The sequence below is a fragment of the Chelonia mydas genome, chromosome 15 (genome assembly GCF_015237465.2).
Source record: "Chelonia mydas isolate rCheMyd1 chromosome 15, rCheMyd1.pri.v2, whole genome shotgun sequence".
Taxonomy (NCBI): Eukaryota; Metazoa; Chordata; order Testudines; family Cheloniidae; genus Chelonia; species Chelonia mydas.
The window spans coordinates 27,112,712-27,133,398 of record NC_057856.1 but is presented as its reverse complement, the minus strand read 5'-3'; the positions used below and the strand labels follow the sequence as shown (position 1 = coordinate 27,133,398).

Genomic DNA, 20,687 nt, shown 5'->3' with positions numbered 1-20,687 from the left:
TGATTGGCGGCAATCAACTTAATTTTGCTGCAAAGTAGGTTTAGCCCTCAGAGCTCCTGGGAAATTGCAAACATTGCCCTTGGATGGACAAGCTTGAAAGAGCCTTGGATGTGCAATATACAGCAAGAGCGATCAGGTCAGCGAAGACAGGAAAAGTCCTTTGCATTGCTTGGGTGAACCAGCAGTGCCTGAATTTTTAAATTATCTTGATAACAGAAAAACATCTTCCAAACATTCCACATTCAGGTAGCCAGCTAGTCAAGGAGTTGCAGTGCAAAATGTATCAACAGCTCGGTCAAGCAATTGCTTACATGGTTTAGGCGATTCTCCAGCATCTGAATCTGCTTTTGCAGCCATTTGCTATCATTCGCTTGTTTCACCTTTGCTACAATCAGTTTTTGAGTTTTGATCTTTTTTTCCATCTCCATTACCTAAAAAAAATAAAAATCTATCTTTACATTCTGGATTTTTGTCAGTGTGCTTAGCCATTGTAAATACCCATGTGTTGACCTGAACTACAGTAACCCAGGTCAGTAATGATCTTAAATTTAGAGAGCAGCTTTTATCTCAAACGATCCCTCTTTACAGACATTGAACTACAAACAGGAGTCACTTTATTTTTATGTCACCACTGAAATATGGCTACTTCTGGGGTGAAACAGCAGCTGTTTAGGGCACAACAACACTATGCAGCAGAGTAGAACAGAAAAAGAAGAATATTTTATCATGGTACCTCTTGTGCCATGGTCCACGTCCACCTACTGTCTGTGGAGCACTTCCTGAAGGTGCGTATAATGAAATGTTTGGAGAAATGGGGAATTGGAAGAATCTCCCAACACAAAGTGGTCAGAAGAATGAAACAGTTGGAGGACCCCTGAAACTGACCCCCTACCGGCACGATGGACAATGATTCCATATTGACTCACAAGGGAAGGTGCCACCTACTGAATCTCCCAGATCACTTCTGCAGCATTTGGGTGTTCCTTGGTCTCCTCTAAAAATACTGGCCAGACCCAACTCTGCTCAGCCTAGGAGAGCTGAGGATATTTTTATTGTAAGTATTTGGTTGTTTTTTTTAAATGTCAAGTCTCAGGGCACATAAATGAATATAACAAAAAACACACTGTTTTTGCCTCTTTTCCAAGAAAAACCAATGAGAGCAAGCGTGGGATAGGGAATATTCCCCAGCAAATCCCACACTCCCTTTTCCCCATCCAGACCACCACCTCAAACCATAGTGGTGTATCGGAACACAGGGACCAGAGTCAAACCCAAAGTCACTGGGCAAACTTCCACTGACTGTAATAGGAACAGATTAGGTGGTCCATAATGTCTTCAAACCATGTGGTCTTTTACTCGAGAGGTGACATTATATTCCAAGGCCTGAGCTGACACATTTTATATACAAATGCTTCAAACACAAGATTCCCCTGCAAACAAACTGCAGACAGGCCAGGTTTTTTCCCCTAAGACTTTAATTATTTGATTCAGAGCTTTATTCCCTTTGGCTATTTCATGCCATGATATTGCCATTGTGGTGTTCCAACTAATTAGGTCACAATCCTTTGGGTTACATTATCAATTACAGCAGAAACCTGAAAACTTATAGCCAATTTAGGGTCTGATCCCACAGACACTTATCTGAGTAGTCCTTACTTATGCAAGAAGTCCCACTTACTTTGCTGGCACTACTCAGGTGTGTAATGGATGCAGTAATAGAACCCGGGTAACAATCAGTGAATTGCTCTTTTAACAAGCTATGAAATGTGAAGACACCTGAAGCTGCAAAGCAAAGAAAGAGCTACCATCCCAGTAGTGACAGATAGGAGGGCGTCGCTTGTTTTGTGGCTTTGCTAATGTATTTCATGTTTATCCATTTAACTGTTCAGATACTCTACCTTATCATCAAGTTCAGCTATCAGGGCTTTTGTTGCTTTAATCAGAGAATCATATTCCTCTTTGGTCTGTAAAAGAAATTTAAGCTCCATACAATTTCTGTCATCTAACATCATATTTCTCTGTGACTTTGTAAGGCTCAAGAGTAATGCAATCTCTTCATGTTCCTGCTTCAGTGAATATATTTCTTTTCTGTAGAAAAAATGATAAAAATAATATTTGGCACTTAGCATCTTCAAAGCACTGTGCAAACATTATTCAACCCTTGCAATTTTAGCTTCAAGCTTCTAGCGAGGGAGAAATTAGTTTAGACAAATTATTTTAAAAATGTATAAAAGACATTCCCCTCAACCAAGAAAACTAAAAGTTTTTCAAAAAATGTATACACTTCATAGCCTAATCCTGTCCTCTTGCATTTAAAACTCCCACTGATTTCAAAGGGAGTTCTGCATAAAGAAGGATCAAGACCTAAATAAAGGGTCTCTAATTATTCTAAGCAAATAGATTAGTTTTGTGAAAGCAGGAAATTCAAAAGGTTATCAAGAGAATAGTATCATATAAAGAACCCAATCCTGTATTTTTTGTGCATCCAATATTCCCAGTGGATGAACCTGGGCTGAAGGATTGGGCCCAAAGCCCATAAATGTGTGCTTTTCGGACTACCAATATCATGTAGTATGCAAAACGCAGAGGGTCATATTCCCTGCTGGGGCACAGTGGCATAGTTCTGCTGCAGTCAGAGCAGCTACGCTGTTTTACACTAGCTGAGGATCTGGCTCAGAGTGGTTTTAATGTAACTGCTCCTGGCATAAGTAAGAGCAGAATCAGGCCCACAGAGGACACGTGCAGCCCAGATTTGAAGGTGTCTTTTCTTTTTCAGCCACGGACTAGCAAAATGAAGCTGCCCTTACTCCTGATGGTACATTTGCTGTTGAGCCTTGACACCAAAAGACTTCCGTCTTTCTACCATCATCCGAAATTGCTGCTGCAGCTTCCGGAGCTCGGTCTCAGCCATCATTTCCTTCTCCTTCTCAGTGAATTCCGAAGGGTCACTTCTGGACTGGGACTCTTTCCACCGCTGGGGAAATGGTACATTTTTGCCAACATCTTAATAAGTCGCTTACAAAAGTTCAAGTCCTAACACTTAGTGCCTATATACAAGAACACCTTCTATTAATTAACATTTCCTAGTTCAGCCTCATAGCCATGCTGAGAGCTGGGGAAGTAGTCCGACCCCTGTGTTACAGAGGGGAAACTGAGGGACAGAGAGGGCTCCACAACAGCATTAGGGGGTGTCCTGCAGCTGACAGAAGAAAAAGTCTGCAGGGTCTCTTGGGAAGCACATGCAGGAGCAGCAATTGCTACACTCTTGTAAAGGGTGCAGCATTGCCCGCACGCCTGACGTTAGCAGTTATTGTGTACAGGAGTAGGATGTGGTCATGGCTGCGATATCCCCCATGGGCTGCCTGCCGAACACCACAGCAGGCACGAACACCGCTTTGCACCTGGAAGTCCGAATCTCAGGAAGCTGGCGGCCCCCAGGACAGGAGCACAAAGATGTGGGGCGAGGACTCATAGCACCTTCTTCCCCCGGTTCCACAAAGCTACCACAACAACTCAATGACAAAGGATCAGGCCACTGCTCCAATCACTAGACAATCCTCCCCACTAAAGCCAGCATTTATTCATACGAGTTGAAATCCTGGCCCCTGGGAGTCCTGCCACTGACTTCAATGAGGCCAGAGTCTCACCCACGATCTTCTTGACAGCCGTGGGAGACAGTTTGTGCAGTTTTGCTCATAACCCTCCCTACAGTCTCTGATGTTGGCTTTGGGGATTTTTTACCTGCGAATCCTTCATTGTTTCCTGTTGACGTCAGCCTTCAGTTCTGGGCAGATACTGTGATAAGGTAAACGTAGCGAACCCTCCTCCAGAGAAGCTCTGTTCTTAAAGAAAAAATAGAGAACTAACCGGCTATGTCAGCAGATTCCCTGCACTGACTCGGGATTCAGTCTGTCTCCCCGCCCCAGCCCCAAACCCCTTTATTATCTTTGGCACATGAGCAAATAATCACAGATGGCTGCATGCTGAATAAAAGAAGAACATTTGTAGTGATGTCACTGTGAAACATGTTCCTCCTATCCAGTTTATAATTAGGGGAAGAACAGATGGTTCAAGCCTATTCCAACCCATTCAGTATCTGAGTTTCCATAGAAATCATAGAAAGGGCTCATGTTTGCAGAGCAGCTGCATGAACCATACAGCAGACATGGGGACGAAGGGGTTAAAAGAAGATTGGGGAATCAGATTCTGCCCTCAGCTATGGGCACAGAACTTCAGCAGGAGAAGTGATGGTGGACGTGAGGACAGAAATTAGCCCTAGGATTTCCAACCCCTCTTCAAATACAGCCCGGATAGTCATTAGTATGGGATGAATCCTGCCATCCTTCCTCTACCACTGGCTGCAATGAGAGTTTCCACTGTGCCAGGACTGAAGGCCAGATTGAGCCTGACCTTTTTGCAGGGGTGCAAAGGAGCCAAGGTACAAGGGGCCTTCTCTCCCTTCCCTTGTGGCATCTGCATTAGGGCCCGACCCTGCAGTCTGCTCCCTCCCTACTCCTCCAGGGTCACCCAAAGGGGACAGGGAGGAGGTAGGGCCATGAATCTGCCCCCCACTCCACACGACAGGGTTGCAGGTGGCCGTCTGTATAAGAGATGGCATATAAGGAACACTTCTCCAACAAGTTCAGGTCATGGATGCCATCTGCTTCCGAGGGCTTGTGCTGAGTGGGACAGCTCTGTCTGCCCCTTCTTCTGGGCTATTAAATGGTGTTGCTATAGAAGCCCACAGGGCATGCAATTAGGGCCAGATTTTTCAAAGAACTCAGGCACATTGGATGCTGAGTGCCTTTGAAAATCTGGCCTGGATCAGGGTGCCTAAACGGGAGCTGGGCAGCTGGAGAAATCTGTCGCCATTTGTGGGTGCTAAGCACTTGAAAACCTGACCCTGAACTCTTTTGAAAATCTGAGCCTGGCAAACAAATCAGTGCTCATGAGGGACCCCTAAACAGCAACGTGTCAGTATCCAACACACCCTTTCTGTCCACTACTGTTTGCTCTTTGCAAGGACTGTAAGTATATTGTGGAAACTGGAAGCCTCTATCTATACTCGGCTCTTTTACAGATTCCCAGCAACAGTTAAAACTTGTCTATACTTGAGAGTTAATTCAGATTAAGGTAGGTGTAAATTTAGAGCACAATAGCTATTCCTGAATAGCTCCATGTGTAGACAAGCCTTTACACTTAACCCGTAACTTCATTGGTGGGTTTTACAGTTAAAAAATAGAGTGAACCTGCTAAAGAAAATTGAAGTCATTAGAAACTATTTGTCCAATAACTTGGTAAAAACCTCCAGCAAGGCAGAACTCTTTGACCAGTTGTGGATTAAAGTCATTTCAGTATTTACACACTTCTTGTCTTTGGGATACAGGCACACATGCACCCCCACACTGACAACTTCGCACCCCACTCGTAGAGGAAACTTGTCACAAATCTCCTAAAAATCAAGGCCAGTCCTTGCAGAAAGGGCTTAAAAAACTACCCATTAAAGCTTGGTTTATCCATAAACTCTCAAATTAAAGGCCAGCCCCAAAGCCCACAGGAGTCAATGGGAGACTTTCGTGGGCTTTGGATCAGATCCCGACACCTTCCTCGTCAGATACCATGTTCTCTGTATACAGCCCCAGGGCTTCAGAGCAGATGTGAATGGGAGGAGGCGGCGGGCTCTCCAGCCTCTGTAAGGGGGGCAAACGTTTCCTCCCCCAGGAAAGCGGTTTTTAATAGATGACATTTAGAGGCAGGGGGTGTATTCCACAGGGGAACATCAGCTCCTGCTTTCTGAGCCGGGGCCAGCCGATTGGCCGAGGGAGGAAAGGGGAAGGAAAGAAAAAGGCCCCGTCCCCGACCCGCCGCCCGGTGCGTCTCCCCGGCCCTGCAGGGGCCGCCCCAGCTGGCAGCCAGCCTAGGGCAGGGCCCCCACGCCCCGGCCGGGCACGGAGCGCCTACGCGGAGGGCGGGCGGCGGGAGCCGGGCCGGGACGCTGCTCTCCTGCGCCCCGCAGCGCGAAACAGAACGCGCCGGGCCGGGGGTTCCCGGCACGCCCGGGGCCCCTCTGTGAGGTGGCCGCCTGCCATTGGCTGCCCCGGGGAGGGGCGGGGACACTCCCCGGGGTCTGCAGGCTCCAGCCGCGCTCTCCCCCCGTTTTATGCTTCCCTTCCCCTCCTCCCCCCTCTGCTTTCCCGCTGCCCCCCGGCCGCTCCCAGCTCGCTGGGATCTGAGCCCTGCTCTTCAGGGCACAGCTCGCTGCAAAGTGCCTCCCTCTTGGGATCCGGGAAAGGAACTAAAGGACCGCCCCCCCCCGCAGCCTAAGAGGGGGATGCACAGGACCTGGACACCAAATAAATCCCGGGGACAACTAATGAAATAACAGGGACAGGAGTGTGGTCAAAGGGTCAAACGAAGGGAACCGGAGGGGGACACCGAGCAGAGAACCCCGGCCAGCGCCCACTGCTCCTCAAAGGCGTCAAGGTGCCTGGTGGGAAGACAGGAATTCCTGGAGCCCCCCCCCGGGTCACTCCTGAGCTACTGCATCGACCCTCAGCGCAGAGCGCTTGGCTGCTAGCCCGGCCTCGTCTCTGGTCCACTCTCAACGGCCTGGCCTGGCGGGCATATTAATGGCCCTGCACATTTTGTGATTCCGAAGGGCTTTGATTGGCACAAATGGGGTTTTGTCCTCATGCGTTTCTTGTTTCGCAGGAGGGTGATACATCACACTGGGCTTGAAGAGGTTGATTGATTTGCCTGCATCCTTGCTCTGTTAGATTTGGGGGGAACGATGATGGTTAGATACCTTTATTCTCAGCATTCTATTTAGCTCAGATTGGTGTAGCTGGAAATTTGGATTTTATTTCTGAGTTCAGAAGCCAGCTCCAATTATATAAGCTAGCTGATTTACACACTGTATATATATGGGTGGATGGATGCACTGGGATAATGATGACTTGATTACAGAGCCCAGAGGTAGCTGATGCATGTTTTCCCGTTCAGATATTTACCACTAAGGCTGTCTATGATGATAACCCTGACATAACATCTGCTTGAGTTCACTTCCCTTATTTACAATGGTACCTTTTTGCACCGAGCGGGTGAGGTAATATCTTCCATTGGACTAACTTCTGTTGGTAAAAGAGACAAGTTTTCCAGGTCACACAGAGTTCTTCTCTCACCAACAGAAGCTGGTCCAATAAAAGATACGACCTCACCCACCTTGTCTCTCTAATACCCTGCAACTAACACGGCTACAACACTGCAAACAAACTTGATGCACATTCATTTGGCTTATAGCTAATGTCATTTCAAATGTTGCATTTGAAAATGTAGTTTCAGTCTTTGTCGAGAATCCATCCCCCACACACTAGCGCAAGACTGGTACTGCTTACTGCAGCCTTAGAAAGTAAAAAGTGAAGGACTCTGTTCTAGTGGTTGCTAGCAGAAGAGGCCAGGGAGTCAAGCAAGTTTCTGGGTTCTTTTCCCAGTTCGGCCATTAACTTGCTGCGTTCTTGGATAGGTCACGCTGGGTACGTCTCCCCGCCCGGATCGATAGACTCACGCTAGCATGCTAAAATAGCGGTGCTGACATTGCAGCGCTGGCAGATATTCAGCCTGGCCACATGAGCTCAAGCCCACCCAACCCCCTAGAGACACTGACCTGTCTCGCAGGGGGGTTGAGAGGATCAGTTCATTAATGTTTGTGAAATGTTTTGACCTCCTTGTGTGAGAGGTGCTATAAAAAGGCAAAGTACCATAATTAAATAACCTCACTGGCCTACAGTGAGACGCTGCAGTACCTGAATAGTACTCCAGTCCCTATGAAGTCTCTATTTTGTACTAGTTGTATTGCTTACTTCTCTCTGGACTAAATGGAAATACCAGTTCACTGCTGGCAAGACAAGGGCATTTGCACTCCATTTCATATGGCCAAGGTTAGCACAGTTAGTTCGAGAAAGTGAAGGAAAAAACCCACAAAAAATTCATTACTCTTAGGTCTGGTTTGCCCAGTTACTCGAAAGACCTTAATGATCTAAAGACCAAATGATCAAATTTCAAGCTAATGCTAAGCCAGATACACGCTGATAATGTATTTAATTGAAAACTACCTTTGCTGAGGAAAATGAAATGTGGCAATAGATAAACGCCAGCAGAAAATAATGAGCCTCGGGGAGGGATGATCTCAACAAAGCAGCCAAACCTGAAGCCACATTTGATCCTGGATTGCCACCAAGGCTAATGAGAGATTTGCTGGTCTTGGTTTCAGTGCTGTGTGGTGTAGAGTCTGAGCTGCTTCCTATTGACTGAGAGCTCTGGAACTGGGCTCTCTCCTTCTTAGACAATCCTGCCTGGGGCACGTTGCTGGTCCCCCTTCCTCCTGTTTAACAGGCAACTTCATCCATTCTTCCCATCCATGGAAGTAGCAGCAGTACCTGCAGCTGGTGCTACTGCAGTGTTTGGGCCTAACGTCTCATAAAAGTCGTAGTTGGAAGACCCAATCTAAGAGGCCCTGGATTTCCTTGGACTGGTCCTGCTACACAGAGTACACTTCAGCTTAAAAATGCTGGTCATATTGTTCCTTGAACCCATATTCCATGGACCTATTCTCTATTGTTTAGCAGCCACCAAGGCGGTGCATTAAATTGTTGAGAAGGGAATTGATTTGGTAGAGTGTGTCTGTCACTCTACCGCAGAAACATTTACTTTACCAAAAGGGACATATGTTTTTTACCCAAACAATGAACAACTGTCAGGCTTTTCTTGGATGAATGTGACTTTATTGTCTGAACGGACTCTTACGCTGCTGCTCAGCAAAACGGTAATCAGAGTGGGAAAAGATCATCAGTAACATCTGAATCCAGCAGCAGCGCTGCCTCTATTTACTGGTGCCTCCAGAAAAGGAATTTATCTGTATAGAATTTCCATGTTATCTAGCCCTCTCGAGTGCTGTTTTAATCCTCTCTAAAGCTATGTGCCCTGATTTAGCAGATACACATACAGCTGATTGACATGGAGGAATTATTTCAATTGCAGCTATTTAGACTAATTAAAATTACTTTTGCTACTTTGGGGACCAGATTCTGAACTCAGTAACTCTGGTGTAAATCCAGAGCAACTCACGGATTTCAACAAAATTACTCCAGCATTACACCAGTTTACCTGAGAGCACCGTCTAGCCTATCTAGATGGTGTCTACAGAGGGCTGTGACCACCAGTGATACTAGGCCTGATTCTGGTCTCATGTGCACTGGTGTAACTGTACTTGCTTCAAAGGAGATTGCTTCCGATTTACATTAGTCCAAGTGAGAAGAGAATCAGGCCCATGTTTTTAATGCAAATGTAATAAATTAATGTTACTTAATCCCTATTTATAACAAATCCAAAACTTAATTCTACTTAACCAATCTTCAGTCTTTGACACATCAAATCTGTGAGTCAGAGGGCTATATATGGAACTGTCAGAAGTTTCTTTTTTGCTGAGGTTAAATCATATTCAAACTCAGATCAACTCCCGCAGCATCACCGGGCGATGCATGTAAAAACTGACAACCAGTAAGGCATACACTATGGTGGGAGGAATATTCCCAGCTAAGAGTCAAAAGGCAAAACCTAAAAGTAAAGTTCTGATCTGAGATATTCATCAGGTACTGAGGTAGCCTGACAAGTCTGCTCCTGTGCTCATGCCAGAGACACAGTACATGTAGATTTATATTTTGGGCCTACAGTCAATGGCTTAATTAGTTCTCTGGCTTGTGCGCACAAGCTAAGCTGGTCTCCATCGGCCAATTTTAGCCTGATTTAAGTGGGTGCTACTCCAAAAACATCGCTGGATTGGCATGCTTTTATAGTGGGCTGAATTTTGCCCCTTGTGGCTGCTGTGTGAAAGCCAAAATGGTGCTTTATAAAAATACCACACAAAACCCACAAATGTTGAAAAACCCACTGCATGAAATTCCAGTGCAATTCTTCTCTGTGTCCTTCCTTGGTTAATAAAAGATGCTAAGTAGACAAATGGTGCAAGCAACTATTATTATTTTCATTAGTTAATACTTGTATGACAATAACACCTGGACACCCCAGTCAGTACATAAAGGAAGGCAGGCCTTACCCCAAAAATGTACAGGATAAGAAGTAACAAGCATCGCTTTAGCAGTAGTATTACCAAACCAGAAAAACAATGCTTAACTTCCTCCTCTCTGGAGGTTTTCCTAGACAGTCTATAACAGCAGCTGACACTATGCTTTAGATATCAGAAACGGATAGATACTTCTCTGCCAAGGAGGTTACATTTCACATCTTAGGAGTAATTTTTACTGAGAAGCTTTTCTGGATCTCTTCTTGTTGTGCAGCAGTAATTCCTTTTCCCTTGAAATCTCCACTTATCTGCCTCTGAATTTCTAATTCTAAATTCCTTACAATCAGGTTTCCTCTGAATTATTAATAACTAACAAGATGGAATTTCATGCAGTGGACAGACTCCTTTCGGTCTGATGATTTGGGTCTCCTTTGGGTCTGATGTGGTATTTTTAAAAGGAACATTTAGGGACTCATCCTATAGTCTTCAGACCTCCATCAGGCAGTGTGAACCAGCTGGTATAAATTAGTTTTGTCCCATTCTGCTAACTTACATGCTACTTAGGCTGTGACAGATATTCGGCTTATGATGTTGAATTGAACTGGTGTGAGTCAGCAGGGATTTGTGAAAGGGAAATCATGTCAGGCAAACTTGATTCCTTTTTTAGGGAATAGCTGTTGGTCTAGAAAAAGGGAAACATTAAGATTTAATATGCCTGGATATTCAGAAAGTTAAACCAAGTGTAAGGTTTCACATGTTGAATTACTGTATGAACACTGTAAATATGGATTAGGTAATTCATTTTTAAGACAGATACAGATATGGGGCCTGATCCAGAGCCATTTGAAGTCCATAGAAAGATGCGCATTGACGTCAATGGGCTTAGGATCAGGGCCCTGGTTAGATAGCAGTAGGCACTCAGACATGGCAATGATAGAGGCCACATAAGTATTTAGACATATAGAGAAACAGACAGACAGAGAGCAGACTGGAATTAAAGGCAGGAACTTTTTGTGGAAGCTGAGGAGTCATGGGGTCCTGCAAGGTTGTATATTTAAAATGTTTTTCTTCATGATTTAGACAAAGCTGTAAGAACATAACGCCATCAGTGGGTTGATGATACCAAAAGAGAGAGAGTGGTTAAGTCTCAGAGGGATGTAGCTGTTTTACAGGATAACATTGGCAGATTAGGCAAACCAGCCCAGAGGTAGAATATGAAATGCAATGTGTCTGAGTGTAAAGTGATGGCACTTGGCTAGAAATGTTAACAATAAGTACAGTTTTAATAATAATAATAATAATAATAATAATAATTAATATCTTACATAGCACTCTTCATAATAGAATTGAATTAGCTAATACAGCAGAGGAAAGGGTTTAGATCTCTGGATCAGGCCCCATATCTGTATCTGTCTTAAAAACGCTGGTCCTATCCAATGTATAGCAGCAAGAACACCAGTGGGCTGTTGTCTTGTATCAGAGAAGTAAACTAATTGCTATGGGTGTCAGAAAGGAAAATCTCTCCCTCTACCCCCAATACACAGTTGGCTCCATGCATTAGATGGGCAGATGGAGATGGGGAATATTTCACTTTCCTTTGAAGCATCAGCTATTGGCCACTGCTGAAGGAAAGATTACAGTTAGATTGACCATGGCCTGACCTGGGATGGCAACTCCTATGCTCTTGTTTCCTCACCAAAAGGGTTAACAGTCAGAGGGCCAAATTCATTGCTGTGTAAGTAGGCTTAACTCCATTGAAGTCAATGGAGTTGTGCCCATTTCTGCCAACACGGAATTTGACCAATGGTGTTTAAACCCCCCATCCCCCAAAAAGTTATCTGAACACCATGAGCCAAATTCTAACCCCACATTGGTTTAACTTTTGCATGTGTGGTTCCATTGATATAAATGGAGTTTCTCCTGTTTTATATTCCTGTGCGATCAGAACCAGGCCCAGATTATGTTTACCGAATTGTTCTAACTTACAACATTGAAAGCAGTACAAATATAGTGGCCAAGACTTGTTGGTGCCCACCTTGCCAAGCACTCTCCTTCAGGCTTAATAGGAGTGAAACAACCATAGACAATGGAGACTTCCCCATGAGGCACTATACTGCATGGCCAGGCCTGAGCAGAGCTAACCCGGGTAAGATTAACAGTGCTTTCCCCAGGCGAAAATGCAGGGGCTAAGAGATTGGTTGCTGCTTGTGTATGTTGCAGCAGAAAGCCAGAGAAGCAGTGGTAAGAGAGCTCCTTGAGCACAGAGCTCACTAGAATGGCAGACTTGGGGATTTCTGAGCAAGGAAACTGCCTGTTTGCTTCTACTTGTTCAGGGAAACAGGACTTTGGGTACAAGTTTTTTTAAATAAACAAGATTAGACCGAGAATTCCCTTGACTCGTGGCCTCAATTTCTCCTCCCAACAGAAACAACCCTGTAAAGTCCCAGCTAACCACTTGGTCCAAAGAGGAAACAATATGTAGCTAGGCCATGCATGTTGTATACAGTTAATACACACAATCATTTGGACCTCACTGTGCCTGTGTGGTTCCTTTGTATTACATTTATTGTGTAAAGAGCAAAGAACACAACAAAGCCATCAGGGAACTTAGAGATAAGTGACTCTATTGAAGTGAACAACTCATGCATTTTTTTGAGTCATCAAATAATTGGACCATCTTCACTTTGGAATTTTACTCCCGCTTCCATTTTTCTGAACAGACATTTCAGTTTTTCATTCCAAAGAACGGAAGTTTTCCCAGCTTCCTTTTAACATGTTATTCCTCCCTGATACAAGGAACAGATTGTTCAGAACATTCTGGTCCATTTGCTGTTTACGCTTGCTGGCTGGATTTGCTGTTTGTCACCACATGCTCAGCCACTGAGCTTTTGCAAGATCACAATTATTGGTCACCTCTTCTCCCATAATCCTTTGGGTTTTGCCTTCTCCTTTCAGCTGCAAGAATTTCAAGTGTGCAGTTGCTGTTTGTTGGCAATTGTCTGGTGTTACTCAATAATTTCATTAAATAAAAGCTTTAAAAAATTCCAAGGGTTTGAGATGCATATTTCTCTGGACAGCTTGAACCCAGTTCTGATCTAATTTATATCAGTGTAAATCCGTAATCACTCCATAGAGACACAAGTATAACTCCAGTGAAAGTGGGATTGTAATCAGGATTATTGTATGTTTTGTTTGACATGTTACTATGCATGTTTCTGGTGACTAGCTCAAAGGGAGGCTGCATGAACTGAAGGAATAACACAGGACTGGGAAACAAAGTCCTGAATTCTAATCCTGTTTTTTTCACTGATTGGCTTCATGTCCATGGGTAAATCAGTTAAGTGACTTGACCAAGGTCACACAAGAAGTCTGTAGCAGAGTCAGCAACAGAGGCCCAATCTCCAGAGTCCCAGGGCAGTGAAGAAATCACAAGACCATCCTTTTCCTCATCAATTACATGTATTAAATATCATTAACGATCTTCTATTTTACCTTCAGTTTAGGGCCTCCTGTACAAAACATACAGGTCAGGTTTTGGATCGCTGGCAGGGTGGTATGGAAAGGTACTTCACCCTACTTTCTATTGGCCACATAGACAAGTTCAATAGGCATCAGAACTGTAGCAGTTGCCTAGCAACTTAATGCAAATGTTCATCCTGTCAGAAAACATTTCTTTCAGCAACTTGGACTAGATTCACAAAAGGAGGATCAGGCCTAGCTCATCAGATGGTTTAAAAAAATAACACACACAACCTAGGGGGGCTCTGGATCTAATTTATCTGGTCTTCAGGAAAGCTGCCATCCACAGGGCTGCACAAACAGACCAAACTAAAAAAGGCAGCAGTTAGGGGTGAATGGATGGGGAGGCAAACCACTGGAAGGACTGGTTTGGAGAATGAAGACAAAAAGTGCCCTGGAGTGGGGCGAGGATTTCAGCCATCTCTGAGAAGTGAAGGGTCTGCCAGAATTTCATTAATTCATAAAGGCTGAGGTTGAGATTTTTTAAGTGCCCTGGGGATTTTGACACAGTTCCCAGTGATGGAAGCTGTGCATCTAAATCTCCTAGGTGGCTTTGAAAATCTCAGCCAAAAGGAATAACAACCCTTTGTTCTTGTGGCCATGACAACAACCCTCCTACAAGACCCTTTCAGCAGCAGTTTGGGGACCTCCAGACACTTTGAATCCACTTACCAGAGTAAAAATTGAACTGGGAGTGGTTCATTATCCTAGATTTAGGGTTGACTTGTCTCCTCTATCTTTGTGTGATGGATCTGCAGGGCCAGCGGCACAGAAGGGGGAGCACCACCCCTGTGAGCTCCCTGCTCTTCTTCCTGCTCAAGGGGCAGCAGCTGGCTGGCAAATCCACAGTTGCAAAGGAAGGCTGAACATGGCCATTTTTGAATGGCTGTAGGCAAGAGGCTGAAAGCCCTGTGCCTCACCACACACCAAAAGTGTGCACGCCACTAGCCTTGTAATTGACTCTCTCCTGGTTTATTTCTCTATCGGTTAAAATGATTAAATGCACACCTGTCATTTTGCATTACAGAAATGACATCCGGGGGCGGATCGTTGGTATGGTATCGCCATCTCTGTATCTGAAAACAAACAGCCATGGCCTTAGCACTTTGGACATAGCAGGTGACAATTATCCCATGGCTGTGGTCTGTTCCTTTGAAACAAACTCTGAAGTATACGCCATTATAACAAATTAAACAAAACAGAGGAGCAATACTCATGGTGACATGCCCGAAAGAACACAAGGCGGTATGGCATTTGACTTGTTTGGAATTATTTAGCCCTGAACAATGTTTGTCACGTGTATGCAACTCCATATGGCACATACAGAAGTTTGAAGAAATTACTTGATGCTTGTACTGAAAGGAAATTTAGACTAAATCATGACTTTCTGGATGAGAGGGCCATATTTCCTAGCTGACTGCAGAAAAACAGCAAAGACTCACATTGACATAACCACCTTTCATCCAACAGGACTTCAGAGCACTTCAGTATAGAATTAACTAGCTGGTGTGTAGGTATACTGCTGCAGCCTGCTGGACAAAAGCAGAACTGCTAATCTGCATCTTAGGCCCTATATGGCTCACAGCTAAGGAGATTCTCCTTTAACTCAAGGGTGCTTTTGTGGAAGAGAAGCTGAGATACCACTGAGCTTTGTGGAGTTCTTAGGGGCCTTGGTGTGTGTCATAATGACAACCATGAAGTCCTATGTGGCCATAGATTTGTTACATTACGGGCCAGATCCTCAGTTGGTGTAACTCCACACAACTCCATTGGTCCTCACTAGGTATTTATTTATCCACTTACAATTGAAACGTAGCCGCTTCTGGGTGGAACGCAGCAGCTGCTAGTGCTCAGCAACAGTATGCAATTGTTTAGAATGGGAAGTGACCAGTGCTGTATCCAGCTGGAACTTTCGGTAGTCTGGAAGTAATTACTCAAATGGGACTGGTGGCCAAAAGGACACAGGGGTTAACACTTCTACTCTTGAGAAAAGTGCCATCAGGCCTTTATTGATCCTAGGTAGTCATGTCTGCCATATCCCCGTCAGAAAGTTGGCATCTCCAGAAACAGAGTGGAGCCAGCAGTGTTGATTCACTACTGATTCAGAGGACAGAAGGTCTCCTACTTCATCATCAGTGTTTGCAGCACCCAAAGCCTGGTCTCCCAGCCCTGTTTAGTTTTTGGGAATCTGACAAGATCATAACCTAAGCAGCTACAGCTGCAGGAGAAGAGTGATTTCTGCAAGTGAAAAATCTCTGTGCAATCGGAGTGAACCGGATGCCTTTGCTGTTTGGAAAGCTGTATCAATTATCTGCTATTCTCTCTCTCTTTTTCTGTTACATCTTAATTAGGCTGGCACCGCAACTATAGGGTGGTTGTCATGGATCAGCTCTGAGTGACACTGCTGGCAATTCAATCAAGCAGAAGTCGGAACTGGCCCACGTGTATTAACTGAAGTGCTAGAGCTTTCCTGGTGAGCCTTCCTCAATCGAAGAGAGCACATTTAAACTCCGTTTTGAACTGACTGTATGTTTACAGCTGCCGCTGTGCATCAGAAAAAAAACCACATCGCCCTTGATCTGTGTGGGGAAATAGTCGACTCATATTTGTGTCTTCTGAGAAACCACCACTGTCATCACATGGTCACAAACATTTTGACTTAACTTGGGCCTGATCCAAACCCCATTGATATCAATGCCAGTCTTTCCATTGACTTCAATAAATAGGCTTTGGATCAGGCCCTCAGTCTATATCCACACTGTTTTATGCCTTACATTTATTACATTTGGGGCTGCTCTCTCATAGACACAAACAAGCAGATGCAGACCTGATTCAAGCAGCTGCAGCTCCACGGAGGTCTTTGGACCATTTTCAGGGAGGATGTAAACAGGGGTGTAAGTCAAATGCCAGTTGGAAATTGGTCAGGAAATGAGTGCAAGTGAGGATGGTTTATTTTAGCTCTTTTCTAACTAAATCCCTGGTATCCAATAACTTGTTTTACAAACTCTGGGTCAGAATCTGATCTCACTCAAACTACCGTAAGTCCAGAGTAAGAGCAAATATCCTGGTTTAAATTAAGCTAATAGGATTTTTCCATTAAATTAATTGGGATCAGGATTTGTAGCTGACTCCATTGACCACAGTGGAGTTACTCCAGATTTTGGGGCAGGGATGTGTCTTTGTTCTGTGTTTGTACAGCACCTACCACAATGGGTCCGCGTCCAGAGTTGGGGTTCCTAGGGTCATGACAATATTAATAATGAATAATCATAATACACCACTGGAACAAAGAAGATTGAAATCTGAATCTCAGTCTCATCCCTTTACATGGAAAACAGAACAGGGGATATATATGGAATGGAATACTGTTGGGATCAGAACTCACTTTGATTAACCCGTCTGGCTTTGTGTAGGTCATTGTGTACAGAAATACAGTTCAAGGAAGGAGACCAAGGAAGTGCAAATTGGCTCTGTACAAGCCATTCTCTAGCATTCAGCAGGTGTCTGAGTAGCAGCCGCGTTAGTCTGTATCCGCAAAAAGAAAAGGAGTACTTGTGGCACCTTAGAGATTTAAATTTGTTAGTCTCTAAGGTGCCACAAGTACTCCTTTTTTTTTTAAACATACAATGTCGCTCTAGGTTTATGCTTCACTTGTTTCAATGCACCTTGTGTTTTCATAGCAGCACACTTGCCAAATAGCAACTTATTGGCATTATGTTCTGAGATGTTTAGCTAAAAACCTGAAAGCAGTTCCTGCTGCTTCTGTAAACAGCCAAAGTTCCAAAGTCTCAATTCATCAGGTTTGTTATAGGTGTGAATATTTCCAGAGGGGAAAGCAAAGGAATGAGCAAAAATCTCTGCTGGGCTACTGCATATTTTGCAATGAGCTGATTTGTCAGTTACTCGGATCTAGCACTGTTCATTTTAGTTGGAGCTAATCAAGGACTGAATTTTCACCATGTCTTGATTTGTAGAAAGTGAGACATAAAGAACATGATGACAGTGGTCTCGGCTTTTTTTCCCTATAGATTTTTCTCAGAGGTACTGGGCAAAATTTTCCTCTGGATTACACTGATACAACCTGATCTACCACAGTGGGATTGCTCCAGTGTGAGAGGAGAATCTGGCTCACTGATACTATACAATGAAGCATAGATCAGGATAACAGTATACTATCTGGCACTTCTAGAGAATCTAAGGTTACTTTGCAAATATTCATTAACCTTTACAACACAGCTGTAGGAGAATGAAATATTATTGTCCCCATTTTAAAGAGAGGCAAAAACTGAGGCAGAGGGAGAGATTAAATGAATTTCCCAAAGTCACACAGCAAATTAGTGGGAGAGATGGAAATAGAATCCAGTGGTGCTGAAGCCAAGTCCCTCGCTCTCCTACACCCTCCCAAGCAAAGCAATCCTGTAGCATCATTTTATATTAGCGCACAATCACTTTCTCTTTTATATTTAGCTACCAAGTACTGTAAAGAGACATTATATAACATCCCTGAAGTATGGCGTTTTATAATTTACAAGGTCTACTTGTGATGCTTCTAGAAACACTCCTTTGGAGTTTATTCCATTGCACTGCCCAAAGTCCTCTTGTTTCCCTTTGATCAGATAACGAGCTTGCACTGGGCAGTCCTGTATCTGTCTGTACATACCAGCTACAAACCCCCCGTTATTCCATCTCTCCTGCTATTAGCACCATTGTCAGCTAAATTCTAACTGTAGAACCATTAGTATTGACAGTGCTGCAAGAGGCAGAAGAGTCAATTGAACATTCTCTTCTCCCAGGGAGCTTGTAGCTTTGGCAGATAAAGAAATCCTCTTGTGGATGGGAAGCTGATCAAGTGACCTCTGAAATCACGAAGAAGACATGAAGAGGGAAGCCCCAGGATGGCACTTCTCAGAGTCGGAAAGCCTTGTGTTACCAACATCCACGTATGAGCTACCTGCACTTGGCTGCAGTCCTGGTAACTGTACATTATGCAGAGCTCCATATTTCAGACATAATTAAGCAGCTGGGTCTCCAAGTCACACATTGCTACGAACCTCTGTGCTTTCCCCAAATGAAAGAAACTGCTGCATCATGACATGGTGTGAGAAGTGCAGCTGTCTGACTGCAGGAACTTTTTGCAAATGAAGATAGATGCCTGTTAATCATGGTTACAATGAAAGAATCATTCCAGCTGCCTAAATTACAGGCAGGGGGAGGAAGGGAGCAGCAAGAGAGCCCTTCCCAACTTGCACACCTGTGTAGGGGGCAACCATATGACATTCGAGCACCCTGAACACAATCAAGGGAATTTACTACTTCACTGTGGCCCCTTTGCACCAGGTTAGCATTCCCTCTGCAGAGAAGACTGGGGGCTGACTGGGCCCAAGAAGGAAGGGTGAATTAGGTACAAATTAAGGCAGCCTGTGCTGAGAGCCAATCCAGCTTGCAGCAGTCCCTAAGTAGGGGAGATATAAGCCACCTCTCCTCTGTCCCTGCACTGGTGCACAGATGAATTTGGCCCACTGGCTTGGGTAGTCATAGCACCAGCAACGGAGCTAAACACTATATCCCTGCCCCAACTCTCCATGGGGGGCTAGTGCTCTACCATGCACTGCGTCTCAGTCATTCTGTGAAAGGGATCCCACCCTTTCATCTAAAACTCAGTCTCCCTGCTAAGCACAATGGGTCAAATTCTGCCCTTGGGTCTTGATTCTGTTGACTACACTGGGACTTACTCATGAGCATCCAAGGGCAAAATAAGCCTTGTCAGATGGAAAGCCCAATGGTACAGTATTTTGTGCAGCACTAAGGCCACAGAGCTTCAGCTTGGAAGGATTCTGCTGCAGAGATCAGAGCCTAATCCACCGTGTTGTAATGCTGCAAAGAAAAAAGCCCCAGCAGCAGTGCCGTGGCTTTGATGGGCAGAGCTTCTGACAGCTTGTCTTGTCTTCTCGGAATCTAGTTCTGCAGTTCAGCACCGGAGAGCAATGTATGCATTAAAGGATTTAATAGCAGAAAGCGCTTGATGTTTTTGGAGGGCACCATTTTACAAGGGGGAGGTCCTCTCTCCTGAATACACATGCCTTCTTTCTGTGACTGATGGGAACAATTAAGCACAGATACACCTGTTTGTACAGGAACATTGTAGGGTATTGTAAAGAGTACGGTTGCATAAGAACCAGATCTAGTGCACTCCCTCTCTATGCCTCAAGCAAGTTGGGTGTTTCTGCTTCTGTAGAGCTTGCATTTACAACAACAATTTCTTCTCTGCTCTCCCAGTGCAGAGATTTTTACACAGTGCACCCTGTTCAGCCCTTGTGTAACTCCACCAAAGCCAGTGAAGTTATACCAGGACTGCACTTGGCCTCGCATCTCCAAGGTAACTCCAGCATGTGTATCTTGGTTTTTACCAGGGATTGAACCAAGGACCTATTCTTTTCTAGTCGATACAGATTTTTACACCACCCTCACCACCATAGCATATGACATCCAGAGCTAAAGCACTAAAATACAGATTTTTCAAAAGGCTCAGCTCCCATTTAGGCACCCAAATAAGTGCTCCATGTTGCTAAAAGTTCTCAGCATGCTGGGTGCACGTTGGATGCTGAACACTTTTGAAAATCTGACCGAAGTTGTGGGGGCTGTTCACTTAAAAACTTGGCCCTGAGCTCCTTTGAAAATCTGGTTTTAAGTCCTCTGGCCTCTATTCACATCCTTTGTGCACCAAACACAGAGCGGATCACGTAACACACGCTGAACAGGGGGTTCTTACATAGGCACATTCAAGGCATCTTTTGGTAGCTGTCAACTTCCAGACTTCACTGCACCACTGGAATCCTCAAGATGTGCTGGTCCTTGGGGTGGAAGCACAGAGCGGGAGCCAGATTGGCAGGGTGTGTGGCTATTCTCACCTGCTGTTTGGAAAGTAAAGATGGAAGCCACATCAAAAGATGTTTGTGGAGGCGGCAGTGACGGAGAGAGAGAGAACACTTTTCTGAGTAACATAATCCAAAGCTGGGCTCCTCCAGGACAGAAAAAGCACACATGGAAAAATTATATTTAAACATAGACCAAATACAGCAGCAAAGCTGAG

The 20,687-nt window shown here is 44.6% G+C and overlaps 1 protein-coding gene across 2 annotated transcripts in view; it reads right to left on the bottom strand.

Moving 5' to 3' along the window:
- CCDC63 (coiled-coil domain containing 63) overlaps positions 1-18,713 on the bottom strand; it is a 28,787-nt gene extending 10,074 nt beyond the window's left edge. Inside the window, exons 1-5 of one of the 2 annotated variants that reach the window (XM_043529863.1) lie at positions 18,528-18,713; positions 3,742-3,842; positions 2,808-2,974; positions 1,899-2,088; positions 312-431 (exon numbers count right to left, since the gene is read on the bottom strand). In XM_043529863.1, coding sequence (XP_043385798.1) covers positions 312-431; positions 1,899-2,088; positions 2,808-2,974; positions 3,742-3,756 — 492 coding nt within the window. In that variant the 5' untranslated portion in view covers positions 3,757-3,842; positions 18,528-18,713. Of the gene's footprint in view, positions 1-311; positions 432-1,898; positions 2,089-2,807; positions 2,975-3,741; positions 3,863-18,527 lie in introns of those variants that run through there. The other variant, XM_037878768.2, reaches the window with a different exon arrangement.
- Between the last annotated feature and the right edge of the window lie 1,974 nt (positions 18,714-20,687).